This window comes from Rhizomucor pusillus (genome assembly GCF_041956525.1).
Source record: "Rhizomucor pusillus strain CBS 183.67 unplaced genomic scaffold VTP01scaffold_16, whole genome shotgun sequence".
NCBI classification, from domain to species: Eukaryota; Fungi; Mucoromycota; class Mucoromycetes; order Mucorales; family Lichtheimiaceae; genus Rhizomucor; species Rhizomucor pusillus.
Window position 1 is genome coordinate 271833 of NW_027192158.1, and position 18469 is coordinate 290301.

At 45.5% G+C, this 18469-nt stretch overlaps 9 protein-coding genes across 9 annotated transcripts; 3 read left to right on the plus strand and 6 right to left on the minus strand.

The window, feature by feature from the left end:
* Positions 1-176: 176 nt before the first annotated feature.
* VTP01DRAFT_3350 (uncharacterized protein) lies at positions 177-1254 on the minus strand (the record flags this gene model as incomplete). The annotated part of the gene is made up of 5 exons (XM_069381912.1): positions 177-337; positions 407-832; positions 942-998; positions 1058-1135; positions 1221-1254. 5 exons carry the CDS (start codon positions 1252-1254, stop codon positions 177-179), a joined length of 756 nt encoding a protein of 251 aa, XP_069236508.1.
* A 1012-nt stretch (positions 1255-2266) lies between these two features.
* On the minus strand, positions 2267-3855 carry VTP01DRAFT_3351 (uncharacterized protein; the record flags this gene model as incomplete). The annotated part of the gene is made up of 4 exons (XM_069381913.1): positions 2267-3200; positions 3280-3605; positions 3677-3757; positions 3823-3855. The coding sequence occupies 4 exons, from the start codon at positions 3853-3855 to the stop codon at positions 2267-2269; spliced, it is 1374 nt and encodes a 457-aa protein (XP_069236509.1).
* A 2113-nt stretch (positions 3856-5968) lies between these two features.
* VTP01DRAFT_3352 (uncharacterized protein) lies at positions 5969-7049 on the minus strand (the record flags this gene model as incomplete). Its single annotated transcript, XM_069381914.1, has 3 exons — positions 5969-6500; positions 6610-6755; positions 6828-7049. The coding sequence occupies 3 exons, from the start codon at positions 7047-7049 to the stop codon at positions 5969-5971; spliced, it is 900 nt and encodes a 299-aa protein (XP_069236510.1).
* Positions 7050-8101: 1052 nt separating this feature from the next.
* VTP01DRAFT_3353 (uncharacterized protein) lies at positions 8102-8857 on the plus strand (the record flags this gene model as incomplete). Its single annotated transcript, XM_069381915.1, has 1 exon — positions 8102-8857. The coding sequence occupies one exon, from the start codon at positions 8102-8104 to the stop codon at positions 8855-8857; it is 756 nt and encodes a 251-aa protein (XP_069236511.1).
* A 227-nt stretch (positions 8858-9084) lies between these two features.
* On the minus strand, positions 9085-10454 carry VTP01DRAFT_3354 (uncharacterized protein; the record flags this gene model as incomplete). Its single annotated transcript, XM_069381916.1, has 7 exons — positions 9085-9210; positions 9275-9314; positions 9389-9477; positions 9546-9709; positions 9765-9820; positions 9897-10140; positions 10202-10454. The coding sequence occupies 7 exons, from the start codon at positions 10452-10454 to the stop codon at positions 9085-9087; spliced, it is 972 nt and encodes a 323-aa protein (XP_069236512.1).
* Positions 10455-12267: 1813 nt separating this feature from the next.
* VTP01DRAFT_3355 (uncharacterized protein) lies at positions 12268-13434 on the plus strand (the record flags this gene model as incomplete). The annotated part of the gene is made up of 4 exons (XM_069381917.1): positions 12268-12303; positions 12416-12614; positions 12736-13290; positions 13388-13434. 4 exons carry the CDS (start codon positions 12268-12270, stop codon positions 13432-13434), a joined length of 837 nt encoding a protein of 278 aa, XP_069236513.1.
* Positions 13435-14324: 890 nt separating this feature from the next.
* On the plus strand, positions 14325-14785 carry VTP01DRAFT_3356 (mitochondrial 54S ribosomal protein mL59; the record flags this gene model as incomplete). The annotated part of the gene is made up of 2 exons (XM_069381918.1): positions 14325-14666; positions 14738-14785. The coding sequence occupies 2 exons, from the start codon at positions 14325-14327 to the stop codon at positions 14783-14785; spliced, it is 390 nt and encodes a 129-aa protein (XP_069236514.1).
* A 54-nt stretch (positions 14786-14839) lies between these two features.
* Positions 14840-16536, minus strand: VTP01DRAFT_3357 (uncharacterized protein; the record flags this gene model as incomplete). Its single annotated transcript, XM_069381919.1, has 6 exons — positions 14840-15128; positions 15190-15264; positions 15328-15416; positions 15496-15828; positions 15893-16383; positions 16449-16536. The coding sequence occupies 6 exons, from the start codon at positions 16534-16536 to the stop codon at positions 14840-14842; spliced, it is 1365 nt and encodes a 454-aa protein (XP_069236515.1).
* Positions 16537-16948: 412 nt separating this feature from the next.
* VTP01DRAFT_3358 (uncharacterized protein) lies at positions 16949-18359 on the minus strand (the record flags this gene model as incomplete). The annotated part of the gene is made up of 4 exons (XM_069381920.1): positions 16949-17368; positions 17433-17592; positions 17677-17941; positions 18014-18359. 4 exons carry the CDS (start codon positions 18357-18359, stop codon positions 16949-16951), a joined length of 1191 nt encoding a protein of 396 aa, XP_069236516.1.
* Positions 18360-18469: the final 110 nt, after the last annotated feature.

Below are 18469 nucleotides of genomic sequence, written 5' to 3' on the forward strand. Positions count from 1 at the left end.
TGGGACCCAGGATGCTCGTAACGGCATTCACTGGAAGGTCTTGATCTCATGGTCTTCGCAGAACGTGACCATCATTACGTAAGCGAGCGCATGGTTCCCGGGTCTTGACTTCGAGTCATAAAATCATGGAATCCTCGTCAAACTCGTATGCGACAGGGTAGGCAGAAAACGATGCATCATGAAATTCCAGCAACAACTGGCTTTTGCTTTTCTGATGACAGCGATCCTCGTGCGTTACCGGTAATAAAGGCTTGCTTCACATCGTGCGCAGGCTTAGTGACTTGCTTGTATATAGCTTCCTTGATCTCTTCGTTGGATTTGCTTTGTTCGGTCATCCCTTTAGTGATACGCGCTCAATTATCCTTGACTTTGAGCAGCGAATTGATTACGTAACGTAATCGGTTACCGAAGCAATTTTTGATGCTGTTCAAGTAGGCGGTGCAAATCCTTGAGCCTTCATAACGCGCAATCTGCTGTGAATTCGTAAGCGCTTTTCGACTGAATCCAGATTGTTTCAGGTAATTTTTGACGTGTCGATCGATCAGCCCACGATAACGTGTTGTACCATCCGTTATCGAAGACTTCACTGTACGTAGTGTCAAAGAGAGCCGGACTTCAGCGAAGAAATCCGTTTCCAGCCAGTTTTCCATGGGAAATCGCTCTCCAGGTTTAGTAGCATGTATCTCCGATAGGAAGATGAGGCGAGCAAGCGCGTATGCGTGTGTAGTGATTCGTTTACAGTGATGACGAGCTTCTCTAACGGACTTCGATATCGCGTTTCCCACGAAACGCCATTGATAGATGACTTGACAGTCATTACCCGTTTCTTGCGCTTTGTGGGTGTCTCAGTGGTCTTTCAGCACTTGCTACTTGATTTGCCTGTGTGGTAATATGCAAGCCCATATCAGTGCAAAATCTGGAAAGAAATCTGTATGGCTTACCCGCAATGGCATCTTTGTCTTTGCTTCGCTTAATGGTTGAAGAATCACTCGTGCCTGCTGTAACAATTATAAATAAGTAATGGGAGAAGTTCCGGTATCATAAGTTTGAACTTCACCTGTTTGCCTTTCAGGTTTCTTTAGAGTTCGTTTCCGGGGTACGATTGGGGTCTGGAAGTCATCTTCGCTGTCTTCAGCTAAAAAGCGTGATATATGACCAGGAAAGGCAGACACTGTCGGCGATATATATGAATCCAGTATGAGTCAGTGAAATAACCATACCTGTTACTGCATCGCTTCCTTTCGTACTGGACATATGGAAACAGGGAAAAGAAATGGATTGCGTGGCGACTACAAAAGCCGTTTAAATTCACGTTTAGTTGCGACGATCAAATAGCGATGTTATTTTGAGGCATCCTTTTGCTTCCTTGGAGCCGATGTCTCTTTATGAAAAGTTGTCAAGTGCTACAAATTATTATCCAACGCATTCTAAATCTAATGTCATTCATGTAAAACTTTAAGAATGCTATATTTCTTTCCTTAAGAAGCTTTGCTGCTATATATCGTCCCTCATATCTCTCAGAGGATCTACATCACAGAAAGATTTATTTACATCGATGTTTGACCTTGAATTCGATCATCATAACCGTAAATTGAACGGGGAAAGTCAGTGCTACCGTACAGGACATGAGTCCCCTTCGTCCCTTTCATTTACGCATACTGTCTAATCTACTTAAGCTCCAGCTCGAGATACGTCCGGTCGCCTCTGGTAACACAGCACCGTCGAATTGCGGTTTATTCAGACCTGCGCTCCCATGAAGCATTGGTGAGAGATATAAAATGGATGTCTTCTTTCTTTCTTGGAAGGGGGCTCTGCCCCCCTCCAGACCCCCGCTCCTGCGGAGGGCTGCCCACTGAATTATTGATGTCTATAGTATATATTTTATTCGTGTACTTATCTGTATACGATATTGCGAGTGGCAGGCTCTGCATTGGTCAATGTGGGAGGGGAAGAAAAACGGATAGAGACGACGGAGAAGGGACGCAGGAAAGCGCAACGTATAATTGGCCAACAGCATATTGTTCTCTTCTTCCTGAAATGCCAAATCTGCTTTTTAGCGCCCAAAAAGGCAAAGATGCAAAGATAGAAGATAGGACTAATAGGGAAGGACATTTTTTAATATATATACTTTGCAGGCTGAACAATGATGTCTGAACAAGTAATACATGGGATAGAGAGAAATGACGGAAGAACACAACAGATATACGTGATCAGTCAATGCCGGGGAGGGTGTGGGAGCGGGAGGGGGGTATACAACGATAAAGTGTTAGAGAAATCTATCAACAATGTTCAGGGCCAGGAAGACGACCAATGTAAACATTGGAACGCAAATCACGCCATAGCTCCAAAATAAGACGCGAAGCATGTCATCTTCAAATGCACCGGTCACCTGGCATATCTGGACGAGATTGATAGCGGTGGGCGTGCATCCGACAATAATCATCATAGTGCTAAACACCGGATCGGATGCGATGGCGGACCAGCTGGAGCCAAAGTTGACAAAAGCAATCACGATCGGGATCACCATCAGCGGCAGCAGCAGAGTGCGGACAGCGACGGCGGTCATCACTGGCTTTGTGAGTGCGAGACTACTGCGGTGCATCTGCAAAATATCGGTCAGCTGCGCACCGAGACACACGAGAATGATAGGTACGGCTGCTTTGCCGCATGATTGGATTGCGCTCGTCAACGATGGGTACAGAAATCCTTGCTTGTCGTACATCAAATCTTTCAGGGGCGGGATCAGGCCGACAAACAACGCCAGCAGCGCTGCGTACAGTGGCGGTGTCATGTAACTGTTTATCAATCTTGCGATTTTCACAATCTTCTCAACCCACGCAGGACGCTGCTTATTATCATTTTCGTCGCCAGGCAGGTGCGGGAACGAGGACAGCAAACTGGTGGTCTCGTTAACAGGTTTGTGGTGCTCGCCGGCAATGGTTGTTGTGCTGTCCGGTCGAGAGAAGATCTGACCTTCTTCCGCATCATCCAGCAAAGACCGCCGTGACAAAGATGAGGGCGGAGAAGACAAATGCTGCGATATTTCTTCATCACCGTGATGCGTCGCACCGTATTCTACAACAACAGTTCCCTCGTCGCTTCCAAGTCCTCCCTTTCCATCGTTCTGAAGCAAGCTGTAACCGTACGACCATCGCAGAATGTTGCCAAAAATGGCAAAAAATAGCGTATATGAGATGCCTCTGTAAAGAAAAATATTACGATATGTTAAAGAACGTTTCAGAATATACAAGTACAAAGTATATAAAATATGTGTGTTACCTAGCTGCGACGTCGTTTTGTGTGTCATCTGCGCCCCAGTACAGGACCTTGCCTCCTTCTGAAACAGCCAGGCTAGCAATCACGGCAATTGGCAGCGAGTTTGTGTTTGAAAACATGGTGCAAGCAAGCGCGAATCGGCGGTACGGTTCGCTCAGCCGTACGATCCGGGATATAAGCTGCGTGCTAATGTACGACAATGACGCAAACGTCAAGTAGAATACAGGAATCGGCCAATATGCCAGCAGCTTTTCAAACGAAATCACAGATGCAATGTTTGAAAACAGGAGGCAGGGCGTGAAAAATACCATATTCAGCTTGGACAACCACTACATGTATATATATCCATTTTCGATCAGAATACGACACCCCTCCTTCCTCGTTCCTCCTTATTACTTGCCTTTTGCTTTTCCGTCGTGAAATATCCAGCCTTTGTAAGAATGGACCCGAACAGAACAATAATAATCACTTGTAATATTGACTGCAGCGCCGTCGTGGCCGTGTTAAGGGCTATGGAACTGGTTGCCTTTTGGTATCTATACACACCTGTATAGACGCTAGAATCAGGTTTAACATCATCTTGGCACCGCTGTGTCGTCTATTGAGGTGGGGTTGGATGTGTGTTTGTAAGCGGGTGAGAAAAGATATGAAAAGTGGTGGGGATGGTACAAGAGAGGAAAAAAGTGAAGAAGAGGAAGAAGGAAGAAGAAGAGAATGAGCAATGGGTGTCGTCAATGCAGCTGCTCGAATAGTATATCTTTTTTTTTTCTGTCATGACAGTTTTTCTCCGACCCACATTGGGGTGGTGGGGGAGGGGGGGGGACAAGTGATCGCCGTGCTGTGATCTCGGATCTGGTTTATCTTTTATTAACAGAGAGAGTATCCGGCATGGTCACTTGTGCGTATGTTTGCGCTTACGCGGCCATGTCCGGTGTAGAACACACACAATCTATCCATCCACCTTTAAAATAACCCCACCATAGTCGTCATCCGGGTTAATAATAGAAAGATATGTAATGAATAATCTCAGCGTGCATTGCCGACCGAGATTAGGGATTGTCATGCATTCTGCACAAGACAGCACATAACTGCACATAACTTTCTCTTCTATCTCTCTCAGCCGTTCCCAATGTTAAATATGGGCGATTTGCGTTTGCAAGGAGAATGGTGCAGGGGAGCCGACAACGTGCTATAATTATACTCTGCTGACTGGATTTTTTTTACTTGTACAGTAGTTATTGGCACATCAGCAACGAGAACATTATTGGTAATGCATCCGACAGCAACCTTAGCCCCCACTTGTCTTCTCGAATCTACATGTAGATTTAAAATATAAAGGCCACACGAGTATATAATCAACAAGATGAAACGGATCTCCCTCCCGAGATTTATGTATGTCTGTGTAAAATAAGGGAGGAGCACGCGGATGTCCACTTGGTGTGCACAGTGAAAAATCCGGATTTGCACAGAAAAAAAACGGATCGCCGTTACATACAATTTTGTCACATCTGCGCCGCTACATAGCGCCCCCTATCCCCTTAATCCCCCTTCCTTTCAGCAACATCGGAACGGTGACGACGAGACAAGCATGGGTCTCGAATGAACGACATGGGGGTGGGTGGGTTCTTGTTTTTCCAAACTTTCCTCCAGCCACTAAAAGCCGTCAAATAATCCAAGGAGGCGCCGACCCATTTGCTCCCATGAATCGATATGCAATGTCAAAAGCCTGTTATATCTGTTGCATATTTAGACAGCAAGACTTTTATTTGGCTTTGTTCTTGACTGCGCATTAATGCCACATTGCAGTGAGAACCCCCAAATTTGGGAATAGTTCACTGTCAAAATATGTAAATTCATGGATATTATTATGCATTTTGCCTGTCGTGTGATAACGATGAAGATCATGAGCCAAGAAAAGCTGCTGCAAGGCATTCTTTTTTACTTCTTGCGTCCAGACAAACGATGACGATGATGATGGCATATCAAAGTGATCATCTGTAGTAACATTACCTCTGTCCCCAGCGGTATTATGCACGGTGCATTTAGACAAGCCAAATGACACGAACCGGGTGTATGTAGGTAAACCCAATCTCTTGTCAGCTGGCCTGGTCTGGCACATTGTTTACAAAAGAGAGAAAAGAATGTGAGAAACGGATATGGACGTGACGTTTTAAATCGCCATCATTACGATGAATAAAACGTGCTAAATTCCTTTGCCGGCATAGGTCCTTCGTCAATGGGAGCACAAATTCGAGTGAGTTAAAAAGAGGAAATTCTCTTGGTGCATCAAAAATGAGTTGGCTGTCAAAGTGGTGCCGATGACGGTAAATATCTCTAAATCCTAAGGACAGGTCAAGCTTCTTGGCGAGGCATAAGAAGCGCAATCATGCCCATCTGAGTACCCTTGCCAAAACTGGAAGCTGAATATCAGATAATGGGAAATTTGGAAAATCGTACGAGAAAAGAGGGGTTGACATAAACAGATTATCGTCTAAATTAAAGCAAAATAAGAAAAACACTGTTATTAAGTTTTGAAGTGTGGGAAAACAAAAAGGAGGATCATGTACAGTGACAGTTATGTAAGTATTAAAATGGTAAAGTAGAAGAAAAGGCGGTGTGTGTGTGTGTGTGTGTGTGTGTGTGTGTGTTGTAGAGGTAAAAAGGGATCCAAAAAAATAATGAAACTTTTTATCTATTGCGTCTTTGCCTTGAGACGTTCGCGTTCCTCTTTTTGACGTTTGCGGTATGCACGGTATTTGGTGTCAGTTCCGTAGAGCAAATCCCACCATCTAAAGGAGGAGGCGTAGTTGCCGATGAAAGCCTGGTGGTGGTAGTCGTGATGCTCAGCACCAGCCCAGAAGGGAACCCAGTTGTGAAGCGACCACGGGAAATCGTAGCCAGAGTGGGCATCAATGGCCTGGAAAAGACGGAGAACGATCCAAAGCAACATGGTAGCCAAATGGAGATCCCACTCGGGACCGAGCTCCAGAATATGGTGAGCGACAAGGTGGTAGATCAATGGACCGCCAACGGTGCCAAAGCCCAAGATCATTGTCTCGATAGGATGAGCGTACTCGGCCGCAATGCCAAAGGGCGCAGCGTATTCGTGGTGAATCTTGTGCACCTTCTTGTAAAACGGAGGCCAGTGCATGAACCGGTGCATGTGATAGTGGTAAAAGTCCTCAAAGATGAAAAAGACGGCCAGCTGAGGTAACATTTTTTGCCTGAAGAAGAGGAGCACGGATTAGTCAAAAAATTTTGTGTGTGTGCAAAAGAAAAAGAGCGCCCAGGGAAAGAAAAAAAAGATAAGGCCACAAAAAAAAAACCACTTACCAGACAGGGAACGGAGCGGATACCTTCATGCCAAGGAAGGTTGCTGCAGGGTGGAAGAAAAAGATAAGAGGACCTTCAAATAGGAAGTGGCTCTTGAGCACCTTAAAAGTGCATTTCCAATAGTCTTTAGATGTGTTTTCCTTGTTCTAGTGCCAAATTCCAGTAACGTTAGCTGATTCACGCCGGATGACCCATTTTCTGTTCAGGGCAGCACTTACAGGTTGAAGCTTGTAGCGTTGGAAGTACGGGATGAAGTCGCAAATGAGGAAAGGCAGGAACCGACCAAAGTAGACAATCTCGTGCATCAAGAAGGCGAACACGCCGGTAACGATGAGAGGATCGCGGCCTTCGTACATGCCTTCCCAAAGACTCTCGATCCAATTGAGCTCGTGTGCAGCGCTGCCGACACCGCCGTTCATTACGACCGTTGTCGCATTCATATCGGCTAGTATAGAAAAAGGGACGAAACGAAAAAAGCCGTGTCGAGGGGCACAGACGAACGAGGCCCCGCTCCTGTTATATATCCTCGTCGCCCTCGGTGTAACCTCGGCCGCCATGACAGCTAGCTCGGTAGAAAACACCGACATCAGATCTGTTTGCTTCTCAAATCTTTCCTTTACCCTTTGATGAGCGGACCCTTACAATGCGCGTGGCACGATGCAGCGTAGCTACTACGCTATCTTTTCCGTTTGGCGCTTGCTGGCTTTTTTCTCCTGGACTTGCGGATATCAGCCATGTATCGGAAAAATTATGTTCCAGCAGATTCAGTTAAGAAAATGGATGTTTCCATTCGAATGAACTTTTCGCTGTCGTCCAGTTCCACCAATACGTACAGCAAGGCTCCAGATATCTATCCCCACATTCTTCCCTTGGAAAATACACACATGAATGCCACTGTGGTGTAATGATACACCTAATCGATTTGAGTTATATAATATCGAGATCAGTAGCTGCGACTGACGGTCATATATCCACGGAAAAACGTTATCCAGAGCTCACATCAGAGCGAAGTGCAGTATCTATCCTCGTGTTCAAATCCTTGGTTGCTTAGCTACAGATCAGTGCAGTGCGATTTACAATTCCGTCGCTTTGCTAATCTTAAGATAATGCTATAGACTCAGTGACACACGTGTGGATGAACATACCGCCGATGTGGGAGATGGATAAATAAATCTTGATTTTACTTATGTACATGTTCTATATACTTCCTGACCGGCCTTCGCATACTAGGTCCCATAACGTCGAAAAGGAGATCGGATCCAACGGATAGTTTATTCGTCTGTAATTGACGATGTACTGCATGTTCTATACATTCTCACCTTGTCGATCTATTAGATCGCATGATTTTGAAAGACGATGGTGGTGGGGTAGGAAACACCACCTTCCAAACTTGGGAGGTAGAAAGCCTGCGGGACTGCTTTTGGGTTACTGCAAACCCAGCCAGCTGAAATTCTTGTTTTCCAGGTGGGTCTCCAACAAATACGTTAGTATAATGATTCGATTCAGCAGCAAAAGCCTGCGACATTCGCCCCGGAGGCTAGTGTGTGCAGCACGATTCAACTCAACAACAGCGTCGTCGAATGCACAGAGCCGCTATGCACCTGGATTCGCACCACCGGAAGGCAGCCGCGAGACACCCAAAGCGGTTCCTCCCAGACGCAATCCTGCACATTCACTTCCAGCTCACTTGGGCAACGCGGAATCGTCAACGGCGAAACCAGCAAACAGTGTCAAGCAACAGTACAGACAAGACCTGCGTGCCAAGCGCCACGAGTATGCACGGGAACTCTTGGAAAAGTACGGCAAGCGACAAGCAGCCATTGCAACCAAAATGGCAGAGAACGAACAGCAACTCCAAAAGACCAAAAACCAGATCGCAGCAGAGCGGAAAGCAGCTAAAGAGCACGAGGCACAGGTCGTAAAGATGCTCGAACTCGACTTGAAGAAGCGGAACATCGATTTTGCGGTCGTTGACAGGTCGGCCGAGCGCGAAGCGAACCGCAAAGCACACGAGGAAAAACTAAGCAAGCAGCGACGCAAGCACTTGCTAAAGCTATACAATGCAACGGAAAACTTCGTCACGCTGGAAAACTTGGACGAAAAGATCGAAGAGGCACTCGCCAGCAACTTGCGTGAACCATTCGTTTCCAACCTCGATGAATACCTCAACATTATCGGCTCAGACCAGGAAGAAATTGATAGACGAAAAGCAGCTATTAGAGAAGTCATGGGACTTGAGTCTTCATAAATAGAAATGTGTAATTTACAGTGACATTGACGTTTTTTTGTAACTCCATGATATTCGATTTGCTCATCGATCGCATTCTTCTTGAAGAAATGTAAAACGAATTCTACTATGATTTAAAACTTTACGAAAAAAGAGGGAAAAACTAAAAACTAAAATGATCGTCTAGTATGAATGGATGCCTTTTCAAAAAAAAACCATGCTGCTCTCTCTGTCTCTCTCTTGAGTTTTCAGACAAACTTGTTGCAGAGTAGCCGGTCCTGACCGTGCCAAAAGGCCATTGCCTTCATGACTCCAATGTAATGCGAAAATAATGCAATGAGGACAAATATGTGGAATATTTGATGGGAAGCCATCTATATCCAGTGATACTGTTAGTAAACGTGTAGTTAGCGGCCAGCTGCTTTTTTGATTGCTTACCCAGATATTAAAGGATCCTGGATACCATCGTTCAGGGACTCTAATAAAACATTCCAAATAACGCAGTCTTAGCATGGGTAAACCCATTTTAAATGACAAGGACCATTTTTTTACCTGTGACCGTAGATCAGCGCTCCAGTGACATACGCGACAGCCATCAGAACTAGGTATCCAAGCGATATTGTCTGCAGAGAGGATTTCCACTATGTATGTACAGATATACAGTGAGCCTACATTGCACGATAATTGTCCAAATTGAATTACGACTTACCCCGTACAGGAAGATACCGTGCAGAGTAGGCACTGCACCGAACAATCCGAGGGCCAGAAACAGTCCCGTGCGCATCCATCGATAGGCTGGAGTCCGGAACCGTTTCAATAAAACGAAAGCTGCAGTAACTCCTCCGAGGACTGTAATGACGACGAGGTAGAATACTAGCAGAATAAAGTAAGCAATCTCGGTATCCTGTTATCAGCGACTTGGACTTACTATGTAAAATCGGGTGACAATGGAATCCATAGTATAGTAAGGGGTAGAAGGAGCCTCTGTCGATTGTTGAATCAACAGACTGCAACCGGCAACGCAGCACATCCAATCATTCGCAACACGCGCACGACTTACACTATGAGAGTGGTGATTCCAGCATAGTCGCATCGATTCCAACGTGCGGCGACCGGTTCCGAGTGGCATGAGAAACAGTGGAAGGAGGAGCTGAATCCAAGACAAACGAGAGCGCCAAAGATGAATGCAACGAAATAAACATAGTCGGATACCTTTAGACTATCGGCAAATGGCTGAGACCAGAGAAAATGGATACCGAGCCCACAGAATGCAATGAATCCCAGTAAGTGGCTCCATATATTGACTGTAGAAAGTGCGTGTTAAGAGATTAATGCTTAAAAACGATTGCAAAGAAATAAACGAACCGCTCTCGTTGTGGAGATAGAATAAGCTCTGGGCACAGCGCACGTAGCTGTTTGTAGGTGCACGGTATCCAGCTGTGATAAAGACGTTATCTTGCATCCATTCTGGTATTTCTGACCAGGTGAGCGTTCTACTACGCTTGGGTTGTCGTCGCTTGCTGTCCAAGAGATTCGTTCGATCGTCGTGGTCGTCATGGTGGACACGGTCAATGGAATCCCGCACGCTGCTGCTGTCGTCATTCGAGGAGGAGCTCATTTTCCGCTGAACAAGCACCATGCTTCTCCTCCTTTATTCAGGGATAAGAAGGGAAATAATGTTATATTTGTTTCTTTTTTTTCATCATTTTCATGCGGTGATTTACAGAGGCGATCCAATGGGCCCCAAAGCCCCAGCAGGACTGGAAAAGCCCGAGCTTACCATGACTTTCATGAGGAACATTTTTTTTTGCTGCCACGCGGTCCGTTCATATCTTTGCTTTGGTTGCCCTGGCTCACGTTCAATCCAAAGGAAAGCTGCTGCTCAAAAAAAAATTAGATCACGAGTATAAACTTGCAGCTTTTGCACCACAAGCCTTGTTTGCGTGTGTGTGAATGCCAAAAAAGTTATATCGAGAACTCGGTAATCTAGGAATATGCTGCTATGTCTTTTGGAGTAAGATGTAAATGGAGAAAACACCGATTTTAATGTGTGTTGTAGCCTGAGGAAAACGGTGCATGTTGTTGTTGGTAATGAAATGACAGCCAAAGCGCTCAGTGCGGTTAACAATGCATTCACATGAAAAAGGATAAGCGGGGGCGAATGAATTATGATTTTCATGTCGTACAAGATTTGCCCATCGTGATCACTTCGTTGAGCGGATACCCAAAAAGAACGCCATCTTTTTCTGTAGACAGATATTTGATGTGTACATTGCTGCTACGATGGAATTCGGTTTTTCAATCGTGGATATTACTCAAATTTCGGTTTAGGTGAGCAGCAGCAAGTGAACGATCTGACCATTCCCGCAAAGTGATGTTATTACTTCGGGTAAATTCTGAATGACGAAAATTTCCCTTCTCCTTCCCTCAAAGCCTTCTTTTTTTTCGCATGGTGACAGCACGTACCTTTCAGAAATAGGGGGGACGCTTATTATCCTAGAAGCCAATACCAGCTGACAAATAATTCCGGGTCTGCTTTTGCGAAGTTTATACAACGGATGTTATCCTGTCTATATTTTCCCTGACCCTGGAGCGACAGATAAGATATCATTAACCCCCCTTCTTTTTGCAATTATATCCTGAGCCCATTGGCTGCTGATTAATCACTTTTTATACTCCCTTTGTCTACGTCTGGCGATAAAGCGAAAGCTCGTTGTAGATATGCCTAGCACAAGCAGCTCTGCGTCCGACTGGTTACATAGGAGGAGCTTATCGCACCACGTAGAACAATGAGTGATTGCGCCAGCAGCCAAAAGTATAACCTGTCTGAAGATAGAAGGAAAATAAGCAAACCAAATTTGGCGCGTCATTTTCTTCTCACGGTTCAAGATCATGCAACACCCAGTGTGCACACAAAGTAAAAAGTTCGTTCGATAGGCTGCCAAGTCAAAGGAAGACGCCACCGCGCTGACGAGACACTTTGTCAGGTTGTGAATGTCTCTGATTATGCAGGTTCGTTGGCTATCTGTTTTCATTTCTTGAAACACATTTGAGAACTGATGGGATGTCATTTTCGTGACCATTTAGGAAGGTTATCGTGGCACAAAAGTGGCTTCAAAGTTCGTTTCCCAGCAAGTCGTGAGCAATTCAATCAGCTACGCCCATCTGCTGCTGCTGCCGCTGCTGTGCTTTTCTCTCTTTCTCTCTTTTCCCTGCTCTTCTCTTGATCCTGGCTTTTATCGCTTACATATTCACGCTTCTCAGCTGGGAACACTTTCCGATTTGCACAGAAACTGAAAGTCTAGACGATATCAGAGCACTAAGATCGTCCATATAGAACACACAGCGCCCGTCAACCTATCAAACCTGTCAATTTCCCAACCCACCCCCAACCGTTCCCGCAGTAACAACTGCTTTTCCCAGTCTACGCAATGTCGAACAGCACTTGCTCATCACTCCAGTACAAGGTATATAAAGAGAGAGAGTGTGTGGGAGAGAAAGGAAAATGGCAGCAACTGCCAAAGCAAGCAAGAAAAAGTTGGGAGTGTTGTTAATTAACCTCCTTTTTTTATGTGATAGCAGCGGGTGTTCAGTCCTGTCATACTCTTCCACGACCATGAGTTTGTGCGCGAAGGATCGAGTGATCCAGAGCATGTGCACATTCCGTACAGAGATCCTCACTATGTACAATACATTGATTATCACCGGCAGAGAATACTGCAAATGCTTGAAAGCAATGGCCGATTCTGGGCTGACGTAATGGTGTCATGTTCCAAAGGTAAAGTACACATGACCTTCTTTTTTCCTGCGGCGTAATCCGGCCGGCACCACCAGTATCTGGCGTCTGTGCTTGCATTATAGTTCATTCATTTTTTTAATCCACGCTATTTTTTGGACAGATTCGCCATCTCCTGTCCCTTCGCTCGTGCCATCTTCTCCACCACCACCCGCTGTCGCTTACTCCTCCTCACACCACAACAGCAACGACTACTCTCCAACTTCTTCACCTCTCAGCCCCAGCCCTTCCTCTCCTTCTTCCTCCAGCATCTCCGCGTCAGGCGATACTGAATACATCAACTCCATCCACCATCACAGCGGCAGTTCCCGGTCGGTTGCCGCCCGACGTTTACGACGATCGCCACGATCAGCAGGCTCCTCTGCAGGTCGTCCACCTGCTGCAAAATCGCCCGCGGCAGTCGCCACGAAAATAGGCAAGAAAAAACAAAGAAGCAACCTGCCAAAACCGGTCACTGCCATCTTGAAAGAATGGCTGTTTGCAAACAAGCGGCACCCGTACCCAAACGAAGACGAGAAAGAGGCACTCGCTAGGCAGACCGGTCTTGCGCGCAACCAGATAAGCAACTGGTTTATTAATGCGCGGCGGCGGATCTTGATACCTGTCTTGGCACAAGATAAACAGGAAACCGGTGCCCCAAGCATCCACAGACGTCAAGGTATACAACAGTAGCAATGGCTTTCTTCTTCTTCTTTTTCGACCGTCTTCTCCTACCTGTATCAAGTGAAAAACCTGACTTGGTAACCAATTCGTAGAGCCTGAATTCCACCCGTACATGTACAATGCCCCCAACGACAAATGATTATTCCACCGCCAACAGCAACGGCAAAGCAGCCTTTGTCGACAACACCTACCTACTACTCCCTTTGCTCGTCTCCCTCTATCTCTCTCTCTATATATATAGTTATCCCTCTCTCTATTTCTCTCTATTTCTCTCTCTTTCTTTTCTCCCGCCCTGTCTATTCCTTATCACTATCCGCTATCTTCCTGAACCTATATACACTATCATACATATACAATTTCCCACATCATACACCCATACGCACAACCCACACAGCACCCTCGTACACACACGCAAACGCTCATTTCTAGATCAGTGACTCTCCGTTTAGCCCACTCCAAGACACTATCTATATATCTAACTATACAATGAATATAGCCGTAACTTTATCGCCTTTACCGCATGTATGTATTTGCAGTGTTAGACGAGTAATGACTGCTTCTAGCAGTCTGAGTTTGTGCAGGGGAAACGACAGCTGTCATATCCCAAACTTTGACGTATAGCATGCGCCCCTTTTGGACAAGTGCATGCAGATCCTTGGCAACATGGGCGCTGCTGCTGTTGCTGCGTGTTTTTGTTTGTTGCAGCGTTGAAAGGTTTGTAGAAGCCGAAAACCACGAGATGTTCAGGGAAATTGGAAATATATATGCAGGCACTGCGGAGGCTATCACAGCTCACAACCGTTTTTTTTATCAAGCTATCTGGTCTTTTAATATTTACATTTCTGGTTTTCACCTTATTGCATCTTCCACAGTGTGGAAGCATATATAAACATTCCCTGGTACCTTGATGTAGGCTGACCTCGAGCACCAGCCACCTAAGGACCCTTCATTTGGGCAGCGGTGCGTGTTGGGCAAGATAGTCTCCGCTCGCTTTACCTTGTATTTCCTTTGCTTCCACAAAAAAAAAACATGTTGGCCAAACGAGTCTTTTCTGAAAAAATCCTTGCACGGCTAAAGACGCCCTTGACGGCCGCGGATGTCAAACCACAATACGTATTCAACGAAGTGACACAGAAAGGATACTGGCGAGAACCGCGCATGAGCCTTCGCCGACAGGCCGATTTGCGCAAAGCATGCCTCTTGAACGGCGTCGATCCTGCATCGATTGGTTTACCACCCGTCCAGCCACGAAAGCCCTTACGAACGAAACCCAACAAACTCGAAAAGCACGAACGCTTACGGGAGAGCCGACAGGAGACTATCCGCAAAAACATGGAGAAGATGCCCGAGACGATCAGGGCTTGGAAGGAGGTAAAATTCTCTTAAGAGAACAAACAAGGTTATACAGGATTTGCTTGCTTAACACGTTTTATTTAATCTAGGAAAAGCTAAAGGAAGCACAGAAGCAGCGCCCTTCGCTGCCTTTCTAGAGAGGGGTATATATATATATATATATATATACATATGTATGAATTTTATCGTCGCTAGGGCTCGACGGCAACGTTGGCTCTACTTGCAAATACAAGGATCCATTTCATGTCTGTCAGCATGTACTTTAGTGCCTTTGTCCACAATTCATCCTGGTTGAACTGCAGTCGTATCGATAACTCTCCAATCTTATCCTTGTTTATCCGATACGGGAATCGCAGGCTTTTGTCCCGGTCTTCAGCAAAATCAATGAGTTGCTTCAGACAATGGAGTATCGCGACCATGGCATTGTCAAACCGACGGTTGAGCAGCATGCGATTGATACCGAAATCACCGGATCCGTATCTATTTGTTCATCAGTTGCTTCAAATTAAGGTCCGAGTGTTCTATATGCGTGACACCTTACAGTTCATAGGACAGTACACTGTCTCCTTCGAGTTTTTCAACCCGAGAAAAGGAGCCCATGGGTACCAGGCGATATCTGTGCACAAAAGAGTTGTGTCAGGAAAGACTTCACCACTCTTCTTTCCCGTCATCAACTTACGTTTGAAATTGGAACTTCAGTTTGTTGGCAACAGTGTACAGTAGCAAAAGAGTTTGACCCCAAGCTGCATTGATTTCATTCCAGCTCACCTGCGTGTGTAATATCATTAAGATTTCTTTGTATTGATTCTGGATTATTTGTAGCCGTTGACTACTTTTTTTCCTTTACCTGATGTGAGCTTAGTCGACCCAGTCGGAACCCATTGATGGTTCCAAACGGACCATCGTGTGATATGCAAAATGCATCGTTGTACACGACTGTCTTTTGTAACTTTTCATATTGCTTGACATCGTGGTCGTATTTCAAGTTGATAGAGTCGCGTTCGTTTTGGAAAGCTTGCAATTTGATTTGATAATCATTGCATTCCTCCCAGAATCGCTGTTCTCGCTCTGCCAGGTCTTTCATTTCATCCTCCAGCTCAGCCAATTCCTTGGCCAACTCGTCGTGTTCCTGCTGCACTTGCTCGACCTCTTTGAGTGCATCTTGTTCTGCCAATTTAAGCTTTACGAAAAACAAATGTTAGAACATTGTGCGGCGCATCGAGATATTATAAAGTTTATCTTACCTCGTTCACTTGTTTCTGCAACTCTTTCTCTTCTTCGTCGCTCACCTGACTTTCCTTGACCTTTTTCAAGTAATCAATGTAGCAGTCTCTCTTCCGCCCCACATCTTCCAATTGTTTCTCCAGCATCTCCAGTAACATATCCGTGCATTCCTGGCACATTGGATGATCCACGCTGGATTTCGACGACATGACATTGAATAACCTGCTAGCCACTTTGAGTCGGTGCGATAGACTGTTGTTCCGTTTATCCTCTTCGTCCATCAGCGAGGATGTATAGGACGATGGTTGCTGCTGCTGTTGCTGTTGCTGCTGCGTATGCGTGCTATTCTGCGCCGGGTTTATCTGCGACCTTGTCAAAACAACAAACGATTCTGTCGGTTCGCGGTGCTTGTTGTTGATAATACGTCGACTGACGGGTTCAGCATCGCTAACTCCTCCGCGTGAACGTGCTCGAAGTTGTTGCTGGTGCTGCTCTTCAGCGGAGAGCGGTGCTAACTTGCGTATCAGGCCTCGTCTGCTTTATGCAAACACCATCTTTCCCCAACGCCTTCCTTACCTATCAAGAGATCAGCAGACGCCGAATCAAGATTACTCAGTGATTCATCGATTCGCAAAGGTTGCTTGCATCGTTGGCAATAAAACATTATGCGGGTTTGAAAGAAAAGATTCGGAGATCTTTTGTTCGAGCAAGAGCTTCAGTCAAGCGAGTGAGTCACGAGGATATTCCTTTTTATGCAGACCGTAAGTGCGCCCGAACCATCGTCTTCCTGCCATTGCAAAATATCGGGTCAATGTAGAGTCGACATCAGAGGATAATCTATATAGGTCAAGTTCCTGCATTGACCAGATGTGGATAACCGCTCGAATCCCAAGTGTACTAAAGATATTTGGATAACGACTTATTGCTAGGATATATTTACATTTGGTCTCTAAAAGAAACATCATGAATAAAAAGAAGCGGATAAATGATGTCGGTGGGAGCATAGAGGAGAGAATTGGTATCGAGTAAGTAAGTAAATAAGAAAGAAAGAAAGAAAGAGAGAGAGAAATATGCAACTAAGAATGTAACAATCTAGTTCTTTCATCGGGTTCCTCGTCATCTTGCGTCTTTTTCTTGCCATTTGCTCTAAGTCGTGCCCACCAGCCTGATTTCTTGACAGAGTCTGTGGTGGTGGTGGTGGCGGCTGCGTACGAGGCGCTCTTTGGAGGACGATGATCGATTGTTGGAGTCGGTAGATCGTTTTGAGCGGAATCGGACGAGGCCACCGATCCTGGTTGCCAAGATATTATCAGGACACCGCCAATCAGCACTGCTATTCCGATCAGGACAGCGACCATTTGCCACCAGTATAATCGGTCCCATTGGTCGTAGTACATGAGTCCGTTAAAAAGACAGGATACGTTAAAGGAGCAGAAATTTAGGGGAACAAGGATGATCGTGTCACATAGTTGAACAGCACGATTGAGATAATACAACTGGCAACATCGACATTTAGTATAAGTTAAATAGTGATATTGAGCAACCAAGTAACTACTTTACCTGAAGGATGGCAGTAAATATCAAAGCAAGCACAAGGACCCAGGTAAGCGGGTAAATGAATTGGTTATCGTGATAAAAGATTGTCAAGATCAACAGCTCTAGACCGCTTTTGGCAAAGAGCATTGCTTGGCTGCTGATATTCGCGCCAAATACACCATAGCTACAAGAAAGTTTCAATGTATACGCTTAGTAACGCATAGCCTATCAATTGGGGTTTTCATTGTATAAGTAGGTTCTTTGTTACCTTATTCCTAACCACATCTTAAGATCCGGGTGCGTGTACAATCGTTGTTGCCAGCTACTGGTAGCCGAAGACGGTTTGTCAAGTCTATATTGCAGAATATGGGTCGCAAGCAGTCCAAAGCATGTGAACGATTCGATGAGCGTAAAGTATACAATGAAGGCCGGTCGTTTATACAAGCGGATAAGGTCTTGAAGAGTATGGTTAGGTTCCGGAACTACTCCGAAGCCCGCAACCAGGACAGCGCCAACGACAATAAGCGTTGTACCTAAAAACTCATACGATATACAATAAGCTTTTATTTTCCTGCTGGTTGAGGGCTTTGCCCTGCTCTGCGTACCAAGAACAGTTCTGGTTGTAAAGGGATCACCCAACACAAGTTTGGCAAAGATTGCGTTGAATACCAGTCCAATGGCGCCTATAGGCGCCAGAATAACTATCGGCAAATAACCGATGGTACAGGTTGATGCGACAACGTTGCTAATTGTATAAATGAGGAAGCCGGAAATCCACAGCGGGCGTTTGTAAAGAGGAAGATCTTGGAATCCAAGTCGTTGTTGATCGAGATGGGAGCGCCGCTGCAAGGATATACCGAATGCTTGAGTCATACTGGCCAGCAGTGCAATCACAAGCGGGCTCCATAGTTCTTTTGAACTAGCATTGACGGACTGTATCGAGGGTATCATACACGATTTTTACTGCAGCAAGTTAAAAAAAGGAGGGCGTTGCCTTTTGCAGGTAAAATGTAACTGTTGTTTCCATTGGCGGACATTCACAAACTCGTTCAAGCAATTTG